The sequence below is a fragment of the Eriocheir sinensis genome, chromosome 8, assembly GCF_024679095.1.
Source record: "Eriocheir sinensis breed Jianghai 21 chromosome 8, ASM2467909v1, whole genome shotgun sequence".
Lineage (NCBI taxonomy): Eukaryota > Metazoa > Arthropoda > Malacostraca > Decapoda > Varunidae > Eriocheir > Eriocheir sinensis.
In genome coordinates this window covers 12,786,770-12,798,880 of record NC_066516.1, presented here as the reverse complement: position 1 = coordinate 12,798,880, position 12,111 = coordinate 12,786,770, and the positions used below count along the sequence as shown (strand labels likewise).

Here is a 12,111-nt window from a genome sequence, read left to right as displayed (position 1 = left end):
TGTGGGGGACTTGGCCTCGGTGGTGGTGGAGAGCGTGAGATGTTGTCTGATGTGGGCGTTGGTGTTTTGTCTGGTCTCTCGGGCTTGGAGAGTGCCAGTGTTGGGTGTGGAGTATCTTGCCTTGGTGTGGGTATTGGTGGGGCATTTGGTTTGGGTGTTGAAGGTGAAAGGTCTGACTTGGGATGTGGTGTAGAGTGTGGAGTGTCTTGTCTAGGTGGAGTATACGGTTTGGGTGTTGTGTAGTGTGATATGTCTAGCTTGGGATGTGGTGTGGAGTGTGGAGTGTATGGTTTGGGTGCTGTGAAGTGTGGGGTGTCTGGCTTGGGAGATGGTGTGGAGTGTGAAGCATGAGGTGGAATGTTTGCCCTTGAGTTGGGTAAGAGTGGAGCATCTGGTTTCGATTTAAGGAAGGGAGGAAAATCTGTCGGTGGCGAAGGTATGGGTGGAGCATCAGCCTTGGTTCTATACTCTCCCCTGTCGTCCACTTCATCAGGACCCGTCACAGGATTAGGAGAAGCTCTTTTTGCCTTCTTATTCAACTTTAGGGAACCAATTTTACCAAAACTATCTCTGGGGCCTTTTAATGCTCTGTTCCTACCAGCTCTTACTACTTCATCATTTTTACTCTGCCAACTACTTGAGGGTTCTGCTTGTTGGTGGTCTTGCTGGTAGGTGGTTGAGAGTAAACCAATGGATGGGAATGAAATGGAATCTGGCCCCCGAGCACTATGTAAAGACTGGGAAAGAGGGCCATCTAAGGCACTAAGGTGTGGAGACAAGCTACTAGGCCTACTACCCTCCCCCACTTGTATGGTAACACTGCAAGTGCCTGCGACCATGGGCTGCAAGATGCCCCGCCTGCCCAGTCCTGCACCAAGACCAAGACATTTAGTTACAGGAAATCTCAGAAATGTCATGACACAGCACACACATCAACAAATATAATTAGTTTCTAACAGTATAGTTACACATTTATATATATAGAAGTGCTGAAAAAGACAATTAGTATTGGTGATATATAGAAGAGTAGTATGGCATGCACATCAATAGCCAATAACAGATTAAAGTTTCATTAAGATTTGGTAGAGGGCATGTTGTGAATGATTATAGTCTATTCACTTAAGCTAGATTCCTGGTGCCTAGGCAGGTTGGTAAGCTTGCAGCTGATTGGCTGCTCTGCTCTCCCGCTAACACTCACATCGGACCACATCTTGTATGCTCGAGTGAGACATGTTTCTTTATTATATGCTACAGCTCACCTCATTTACGAGCAAGCCAGTTTTGGTTGACACCATCAGACTCAGCAGTGACTGTAGAATCAAGATGTATTTTAAAAACTCGATATTTCTGCAATCAATGAACAACTGTTTGAAATAGTGAACATAATTAAAACGTGTTATAATTTTTTTTTTAACATCTTCACAGTTCAACTCATCATAATACCATTTTCTTTTTTGTTCTGTCGAGTTTTTATAATACATCTTGATTCTCCAGTCACTGCTGAGTCTGATGGTGTCAACCAAAACTGGCTAGCTAGTATATGAGTTGAGCTATGGCATATAATAAAGAAGCATGTCTCACTCGAGCATGCAAGATGTGGTCCGACATGAGTGTTAGCGGGAGAGCGGAGCATCCAATCAGCTGCAAGCTTACCAACCTGCCTAGGCACCAGGAATCTAGCTTAAGTGAACAGACTATAGTATAGTAGATTAAAAGGATGGAGGAAGAACAGTGTTTTGAAAAAAGAGAGTGGGGCATTGAACGATGTCAAACTACTTGGAGCATCTATTCTAATCTGCATTTCCTGAGGTAGTAAGTGCTTGCCAAAGAACATTAGAAAAAATCCAGAAAAGTCATCAGTATGGAGTGAATGGGACAATGCAGAGGACATATCATAAATCATAAACAAGTGTGATTTAGAAAACTGAACCTTGTGCAATGACAGGTTTATGTGCCACTGCAACCCTTCACCAGCAACAGACGCACCATGAAACCCAAAATGAAGGTATGAGAATGACTGGAATAACAACTCTGGGGAGGGATACCCATACAACAAACCAATTAAAATTATAAGCACTTTCGCAAAGATCTCTGTATCATAAAGTTTTCTCTGTTCAAATGTTCCATAAAACCACACAATGCCTGCAGCCAAAATCACTTCATTTCACAGACATAATGACTTGTTTCACCTTGAGTCAGTCTAAGAATGGACTCGGTTTATGAGTTGTGACACCACTGCCATTGTTTATTGTCTAGGAGATAAAGACTCAGCATTCCATCCCACTTAGCTTGGAAATGATGTATGCCAACCAACCTGGTAAATAATTATTAGCCACCTCATGGAAGTGAAAAGCAGTATTCTTGTGGTGCTACTTAAAGTTATCTATGACCGGCCTTACATTCAAAATTACTAGGATAATTAATTAACATGAATATTGATGATAATTCCCAAACTTACCTATCGGCATCTTAAATATTATCAAGATGGGCTGCTGGCCTCCCTTAGCACTTATTGGTTCCATATTTTCCATTTTTTCACAAGTTCACTCAGATTTCAATAAAAGGAATATCAAGAACTAGTTCATGTAACAAACACAACAAATGTCCACAAATCTGACAAAAAAATAAACACTGTTGGAGCATTTTCATAATAGTATACTTTTGCACTTTGCTAAGAACACTGCCACTTATAATTTAAGATTTTTCACCCTCTAAAGTTAGGTTAATCAGAGGACAGCCGCAGTGTATTTGCAGAGGATATATATTTGTTTATATAATATATATTGATTTTAAACATCCTTTGCACAGGTCTTTGTTCCATGTTAAAAATACAAACAAGATGAAAGGAGACTGCCCAGAAACCTCCACTCCACCCAGGAATCGAACCCGGAACCTCCCGGAATCGAACCCGGAACCTCCCGGGGTCCGAGGGCGCGCACGCGTGTATGCTCTCTCTCTCTCTCTCTCTCTCTCTCTCTCTCTCTCTCTCTCTCTCTCTCTCTCTCTCTCTCTCTCTGTAATATAAATTTTGTATTATACAACAAATCTATCTATCTATGCCATACATGATCGTTCATTTGTGGGCTAGACGCAACTGTAGATAACTTTTAGAAACTTATGCGTGTCCATAACCTTAAAGCGAGGTGCCGGAGAAGTCTCAATCCTGTACTCCTACTTCGGTTTGTATAGCCTACAAGATCATTCATTTGTACAATATGCACCGCCCTAGACAGATGCCAGTCTCTACCCATCACGTGGGCCAAGCAGGAGCCTCAATCCTGTTATTTTCAATTTATTCAAATATCAATTTCCCCATCCAGCCCGTGGTGGAATTATTCTTGTCCAGACATCGCGGGGCGTCGTATCGAGTCACAGAATAGCGTGGCTTAATTTTCCTCGCACCGGCTCGTCGTCTGATACCTCAAGATAAGTCCTTAATTAAGACAATCCCTCGTTTCGACATTTCACTTTTAAGCACTTTTTTTCTTAAGATCTTCAACACTTTTTCTCTCCCTTTTTACTAAACACGAGAGAGAGAGAGAGAGAGAGAGAGAGAGAGAGAGAGAGAGAGAGCTATCACGAGGGTTACGTCGTCCCAGCCGGCTCTACACACGTCCTCTCACGCCCACCGCAGCACAGCGAACACTGGGCGGTGGGAGGGCCGAGCGACGCGCCTCCAGCGGCTCCGGGCGGGTGGGGGCGGGCGAGGGGGCGGCTGGCTGGACTAGCGGGGATACAGTCCAGTCCTTCCCCTTTCCCTGCAATCCCCCACACCTCCCCCCTGCACACCGACCACCTCCCACCCCACCATCTGCCTGCTGCATACCCACATCTGTCTTATTCTTGCTCTTAAGCCGGATCAGTGAACGGTACGGCATTCACACCAACGTCACGGTTACGCTTGGCTGCCTCAACGGTGGCTGGCCGGTGGGCGAATCACTGGTGTACTTCAAGGCGAGCATTAGGCTACTCGATGTTCTGATTCCTGCACGTCATTCTCTCTTCGTATGCCCTTCGCAGCCCACCGGTCATTCTCAGCCTCAAGAAATAACTGTTGGCGGACCCTGAGAACCGCGTCCGTACACCACGCAATGCACAAAGACGCATAATTATTGTACGTAAAGGATTATTGCCTTCTCTCTCTCTCTCTCTCTCTCTCTCTCTCTCTCTCTCTCTTCCACCCCATTCCAGCCGGTCCGCCTCGCCCTCCTCCGTCCCGTTCTTCCACTCCACGCCACTGGAGGTCAAAGGAAAGGCAACGTGACAAAGCCGCTTCGCTCCTCACATCGCGAAAACAAAACAAACACGGAGGAACGAATGGGAGGAAAGAAAAATAAAACAAGGATGAACGAATGGGATAAGTTGACAAGATAAAGGGGACAGTCATGCAAGTTAAGGGAGGTGCTGTTGCTGTCCAGAGTGGGCCGAGGGAGCAACAGTGCCACCATGCAAAGTAGTCGGTGTTTGCATATCCGGGGGGAGGCGCGGGAGTGGACCGAGATACGGGTGAGCCTTATGGTGGCCAGCTGACGGGGCCACCAGTACATGCACCTTTCAAACACTCATTCCAGGGCCGTTTGTTTATGCCCCCCTCCCTCATTCCACTCCCATGCACCGTACTGTTTGTCCTCCTCCCGTTGTTAGGATCTCCCACGCTACTTGCCACCCTCTTAGCGCATTCCCGAAGCCTCCTGAACCGTGATTTCCTCCCCAGTTCTTGTTTCTACCCTCTCCTGCTGCTATTCTCATCCCTCCTTCACTTGTTGCCTATCCTTCCCTGTCCCACTATGCTTCCTATCTGCTATCTTTGAAGCTGCACTATCCTTCCTTGTCCTACGCTACACATTGGCTTGCTTTGACCCTCAACTCCACTCCCTCTCAAACTATCTAAGTTGGTGAGTAGCTACCGAGGTTGCAAGGGTCCCTCTTGAATATTTAAATCCCGTCCTCTAGTCAGGCATTCAGCCCATCCCAGGAATGTCTCGAATATGCAGCATCCATGCGGCAAAAGGGCGTTAGGGTGACTTTCTCGAACGGAATGACTGTTTCTCGCGTTGCTCTCTAAATAGTTTCGAGCTCGGCCCAGTCATTTATTTCACCCATGAGTGGTATTCAATGGCCACTTCCCGCGCCTCGACCATCCCCTCCTCCCTTCGCTGAGCATGTCAATCGCTCTGCACCCGTACAAACACCCGCCAGTTATGTTCACGAGCTACGTATGTGTCACTGTACGTTATCTAGTGTCCAGGAAACATTCATAGTGGTTTTTGGAGCGCAAAAGTCAACTGATTGTTTTTGGATCAGCCTTCAGGTAGGTGCGCATAGAGTCGGACCGGAGGCTGCGGCGGGGAAAGGAAAAGTCCCGCAATTTATCACGTGACGTCACAATGCTGTTATGCCATTGTGAGTTAATGTTTCCCACAGGTGTTGGTGTTTCGCCTTTCCGCTGCGGCACAAACGCTGCCATTGTGCAAACTTCATGCCGGCACCGGCCTGCACGAGGCGGCCTGCTGCTGCTGCTGCTGCTGCTGCTGTTGCTGCCCCGCCACCGGGAGGCCTAGTTGTCACCCCCCCCCCACCCCACCCAGCCGATTTGCGTGACGCACGACGCTTTCACATTTGCATGTATATTGAAACAAGGATTACATGCACTTGGACACCTTAGCCATTCTATATCCATGCAGTAGTTATCTAGCGTTTCAAGGGAACGGTAGCATGATACTGACGTAAAGAGGCCGAATCAGGTGATGTTAGAAGGCGGGAAGGGGCGAAAGTAAATAGTCTTTATCTTTCTATCAAAATACTTTCAATGTTCTATTTGTCGAAAATACAATCATGTCCCAAACTCTTCTGGGACGCTGTGCCCCGCCCCTCCCTGCCCTGCCACCCCGCTGCCCTTCGCCGCGCAGCCCACGCAGGCAATCAGTGCACGAAGGTGAAAGTGCTCCGCCGGCGCTGCGAGCCGCTGTGTTGGGTCCAGCCACTTAACGGGTCCGCAACTGACGGTGTTTACCTCAAATCACCCTGGGAGTGCTGTCTGTGGTGGGAAGCAGCCCCGGGCGACTCGAGGCGCGGCGCAACGGAACGGAGAAAACATATCACGAGAATACTCAATGAACACTCAATCTCCGATCTCAATGCAAACTCTCATCGTTCATCTCAGAATTCCCCTGAATACTACCTTGAAAACAGTATAATTTTCCGTGTTTGCACAAGAATGAATAGAGTGGACCGATGGTGTTATAAAAAGCAGCGTCACGGGTCAGTGAAGGGTCAGACGCAATTTTTTTTTTCTTTTTTTTTTTATGGTGGCGGCGGCTGCGGTGTTATCCACAGAAAAAAAGATCATAAATTAATAAATGGAATAAAAAAAAATGATGGACGCTGCCGGATGTAAAAGACCTTTACGGAATAAGTTATTATACTACATACCAACCTTATTAATGTTTAAGCGCTGAGAGTGCTTCATCAAGTACTTATAAATAATGACACTATCATTTGCCTCAAAATACTGCCGCATCATCTGACTGGCAACGCAAGCTGGCGGTGATGCTCGCTATGGATTTCCCACGGATGGCCGGAACGAAGAGGCGATGTAGGAACAAGGGTGGACAGGAAGACGGAGGAGGAGGGGCATAGCAAGCACGACACTCTCCCAAAGGCAACATGTCCTGCTGTGTTATGATGCTATAATTTGTGAGACGGGCTCAAAATTGCTCTCTTTCCTGAAGCTACACACACAGGTAACTGTAATGGAGGATAAAACTTCCATTATGTCCCATCTAAGGCGGGGTTCCCACTATTCCGTTTTCACGGATCCGTCGACCGTCAGTGACGTCATCAACGGAGCCCGGGCCTCCCGCGGAGCCCGTCCAGAGATGAACTCGTTAACTTTTGGATCCGGGGTAAGGGCGGTGGTGCCAGTCCAGTGATGTTGAATATTCTACATATCATGAAAATATGAAATATAAGTACTTAGCTACAAAATAACATATACAAGAAGTCGTTGTGGTTAATGCTGTCCATATGTTTGTCAACAAATGATGAGCGATGGACTGACGGAGTGGATCATCCGTGCCGAGCGGCCGCTGTTTCGCTGACGTCATTTTGACGTCATTAACGTCGACGGATCCGTCAAAACGGAATAGTGGGAACCCCGCCTAAGTCTCGAGCTACAAATTCGCGTAACTGAGTAAGAGGCCAGATGGATTGTGGATGACTCTGCCAGCTGTTCGCTCTCCCTTCCGGGTTGGCTAATAGATTGGGAAACAAGGGGAAGGTGGGCTGCAGTAATTATGTCACGCTCAGTCCAGAGAAAGGCGGACTGCGGCGGCACAGGCTCGAAGGCTAAATAGAAAGTCTTGGGTACGAAGATAATTATCGTGGAGGATACACAACTTGCCGTCTGTCCTCCTATTCGAAGCTAGGGAAAGATGAATGACCCCAAAAGTTTATCTTCATTAACCGTCCACTTGAGATACTATTTTTATTAGAAAGGGCATCAAAGAAAAAATATATATATAGGTCCCTATTATTAAACTCTTCGGAGCCTTAGCACATCTATTTAAAGTCTCGCGGAAATTGTAGGAGTTTCCCTGGGTTGTTTCATGACCCTGGCGGTAGTTTTGCAAGGCTTCCGCGCTATGAATGGGAAAACAAGCCTTTTTTTTTTTTTTTACAACAAAGGAGACAGCTCAAGGGCGAAAAAAAAAAGATAAAAAAAAAAAAAGCCCTAAAAAGCTCTCCTAAAAAAAGAAAAAAAGGGCCGAAGAGGAGAATTCCTGATGATTTGACAGACCTCTGATGTTGACGAGCTCTTGCATTTGAACTTTCACGCCCAATCGCCTCTGTGAGTAGTTTCGAACGTTGTGAGGGTGAGGAGGCGAGTTGAGAAGACCAGCGTGACCAGATTATCGTACTCAGAACATCGCATTTATCAGCCTCAGTCTCGAAAACTATCGTAACCACACCAAAAACGACATCCAATTGAAGTTAGTGTTGGAACCAGAAATTATCGTTTTTTTTATACACTTACGGATCAGAAATCAAATAATACGATATACTTAAGATTATCGTACCCAGGACATCCACTTGAAGTCAGTGTTGGAACCATAAATTATCGATGTTTTTTTATACACTTACGGGTCAGAAACCAAATAATACGATATACTTAAGATTATCGTACCCAGGACATCCACTTGAAGTCAGTGTTGGAACCATAAATTATCGATGTTTTTTTATACACTTACGGGTCAGAAACCAAATAATACGATATACTTAAGATTATCGTACCCAGGACACCTTCTCTGCGGCCTTAAAAAATAGATGTAACAAGAATCGAAGCGTCTGACAACACGAGTGATGGTCTTAAAAGAGTCCCCCTCGATGAGCAGACATGGAAAATAGACATGGAAAGTGCATACCATTTCTCTCTGCAATGAGGTGTGTGTATCAGGGTGGATCTGAACTCTTGCATCTGGGGAGGGTGAACGCCTGAGCCACGCAGGACACGCGAGGCTGCCGACACCAGTGGAGGGTGAAGGAACCTGTAGCCTTGACGCAGTGTGGGTGGGGAGGAGGCTCAGGTGGGAGGACAAGTGGGGGTAGCTGGTTGGGTGGCTGGGTACTCATCAACGTTACCAGATGATCGTACTTAGAACATAGTATTTTTCGGTTTCTGACCCATAAGTATAAAAAAAAAAGCATCGATACTTTACGGTTACGATAGTTTTTGAGCCTGAAACTGGTGAATGCAATGTTCTGAGTACGATAATTTTAAGGACATCGTATATTTTGGTTTCTGACCCGTAAGTGTATCACAAAACATCGATACTGTACGGTTTTAACGATATCTTCAATTGCATATCGTTACTGTTGTGGCTACGATAGTTTTAGAGCCTGCAACTGATAAATGAGATGTTCTGAGTACGATAATCTTAAGGACATCGTACTTTTTGGTTTCTGACCCATAAGTATATCACAAAAACATCGATACTTTACGGTTTTAACGCTAACTTCACTTGGATATCGTTACTGTTGTGGCTACGATAGTTTTTGAGCCTGAAACTGGTGATGTGTGTGTTTTACGGTTTCTAACCCACAAGTATATCACAAAAAACATCGATACTTTACGGTTTTAATGCTAACTTCACTTGGATAGCGTTACTGTTGTGGGTACGATAGCTTTTGAGCCTGAAACTGGTGAATGCAATGCTCTGAGTACGATAATCTTAAGGACATCGTATATTTTGGTTTCTGGCCCGTAAGTGTATAAAAAAACATCGATAATTCACGGTTCCAACACTAACTTCAATTGGATGTCGCTTTTGGTGTGGCTACGATAGTTTTTGAGCCTTAAGCTGACAAAATTGCGATGTTCTGAGTACGATAATCTTAAGAACATCGTAATTTTTTTTGTTTGTTTGTTTAAGTGTATAAAAAAACATCGATAATTTACGGTTCCAACACTAACTTAAATTGGATGTCGTTTTTGGTGTGGCTACGATAGTTTTTGAGCCTGAAGCTGGTAAAATTGCAATGTTCTGAGTACGATAATCTGGTCACGCTGGTCCTCACAACTCACCTCGTCACTCTCACAACTTTCGGAACTACTCAGAGAGGCGATTGAGCGTTAAAGTTTAAATGCAAGAGCTCGTCAACATCAAAGTCAGATCGCTAATGAGCCTAATGAGCCAACTCCAGGAAGCAGACACGCCATAGAGGAAGCGATTTCAGTTTACAAAAGTTAGCGCATAAAAAAAGTCAATTTTAATGTTCTGCTCGTGTTTCCGTCCGTGCCTCACTGCAATGAAAACGGGAAACGAGGGGCGCTAACCAACACACAACATAGGCTTAAAGGGCAGACTATACAAACAACAAACACATATGCAACATATTCTCTCTCTCTCTCTCTCTCTCTCTCTCTCTCTCTCTCTCTCTCTCTCTCTCTCTCTCTCTCTCTCTCTCTCTCTCTCTTCCTTCTTTTTACTTTCTCTTACCTTCTTTCACTGTCCTTCCTATTTCTTCTTTCTTGTTTCTCTTTCCATCTTCCTTTTATCCCTCCTCCTTCCCATCCCTTCTCTCTCTCTCTCTCTCTTAGTTTGTTCGTCTATGCTATCATTTTTTGTTTTACGCTTTTTTTTTTCTTTTTTTTTTACCTTTTACCGAATGTGTATGAAGATAAAATGAACAAAAAAAATATATAAATAACGACTTTTTCTCTTTCTTTTTCATATGTTAATTGCCCGTTGGATCTATCTATCTATAACTCTACCTCTCCTTCTCTTTGTTCGTTCTTTACTGTCTAATGTATCGTGCTACGTCACAATTATACCGAAGATAAATTCAAACAAACAACAAAAGTACATATAAATAGCAATAATCATAATTTTTGTTCATCTTGTAATTGCGCGTTGCATGTGGATGAGGAGGAGGAGGATCGTCGTACGGTTGCTTGCTTTTAAGTCTGTTTGGTCCATCCCCGCACCAATTATACATCGATTCGGCTCAGCACACACACACACACACACACACACACACTAAAAAGACAGAAGGAACCGGTTTTCGTGCAACGCAGGAAACGATGTGACATTCAATTTTGAGAACCGACTAATTGACGTCATGATGAGGTGAAGAGGAGGAGGAGGAGGAAGGGGGAGGAAGGAGGAGTGAAGAGCAAAGAGAAAGGGTGAGTGAAGGTGTGTGAGGTTAATAAGAGGGCGAGAGAAAGGTTGAGTGAGGGCGAGTGAGGTTAACGAGGGGCAAGTGAAGGGGGCAAGTGAAGAGGGGAGTGAAGGAGGTGAGTGACGCTGAGGAAACCTGTGTATGGGGGGAAGAGGGGGAAGAAGAAGAGGGCGGGGCATAAACAAGAGGTATGATGACACGGATGATCATGTGGAAAATTAGATGATGAAGGGGCATTAGAAGGGGAGGAAGAGGAGGAGGCGACGGGGAAAGCAAACTGATGATGATGGGGAAAGGAAGGGAAATGGTGAGGAAGCGAAGGGATAAGAGACTGATAGTGAAGGGAAAAGAGGGGAATGGTGAAAGGGGCAACGAGGAAAGACAGATGATGACGGGGAAAAGCTAGGGATGATGAGACTGATGGTGAAGGGGAAAAAAAAGGGATGATGAAGGGGGAATGACTGGAGAAGAGACTGATGGTGAAGGGGAAAGAAAGGGATGATGAGAGGGGAATGACTGGAGAAGAGACTGATGGTGAAGGAGGAAAAGAGGGGAATGATGAGACTGATGGTGAAGGGGGAAAGAAAGGGATGATGAGAGGGGAATGACTGGAGAAGAGACTGATGGTGAAGGGGAAAGAAAGGGATGATGAGGCTGATGGTGAAGGGTAAAAGAAGAGGGTGATGAAGGGGGCAGTGAGGGAAAAGATTAATGGTGAGAAGGCGACGAGAAAAGAAACTGATCCATGGCGAAAGAAAAAAAAGGGGGAAAGCTAGGGATGATGACTGATGGTGAAGGGAAAAAGAAGAGGGTGATGAAGGGGGCAGTGGGGGAAGAGACTAATGGTGAAAAGGCGACGAGAATAGAAACTGATCCATGGTAAAAGAAAAAAAAAAGTGACTTAGGAAAGAGAAAAACATAAGAGGTGAAGTAACACACCTTGGGAGGCGGAGGGTCCCTCGGGGGAGGTGGGGGGCAGCAGGCCGGCCTCCTCCAGCAGGCAGGTCTCGCTCGGGTACTCGTAGGTGGAGGTGAGGCCATCGTCGAATGAGATTTTTAGCTGCGGAGAGAAAGTCGAGTGAATACACCTGCACATTACACGGCTCTCTTAATTGACACCAAATAATTTATAGTGAGTACACTTTTGCGTTCTCTTCATCATTATCGTTTTCTTGATTAGCATTAGGTAATATAATAATAGTGAGTACACCTAGACATTACGTAGTTCGCTGATTGACACCAGGTAATCTATAATGAATACACCTTTACGTTACTTGGCTCTCTTGATTAGCACCAGGTAATATCATAATGAGTACACCAACACGTTACATACCAATCTTAATCAACACCAAGCACTCTAAAGTTAGGGACTCCGTGACGAAACCAATCACACTCTTCACTGACAACAAGATATTTATAGTTCGTGCA

General features: G+C 45.2%; 1 protein-coding gene across 1 annotated transcript in view; it reads right to left on the bottom strand.

Moving 5' to 3' along the window:
• The window catches only part of LOC126995538 (uncharacterized), a 48,849-nt gene that overhangs the window by 7,880 nt on the left and 28,858 nt on the right, over positions 1-12,111 (bottom strand). Inside the window, exon 3 of the mRNA XM_050855171.1 lies at positions 11,623-11,743. Coding sequence (XP_050711128.1) covers positions 11,623-11,743 — 121 coding nt within the window. The remainder of the gene's footprint in view (positions 1-11,622; positions 11,744-12,111) is intronic.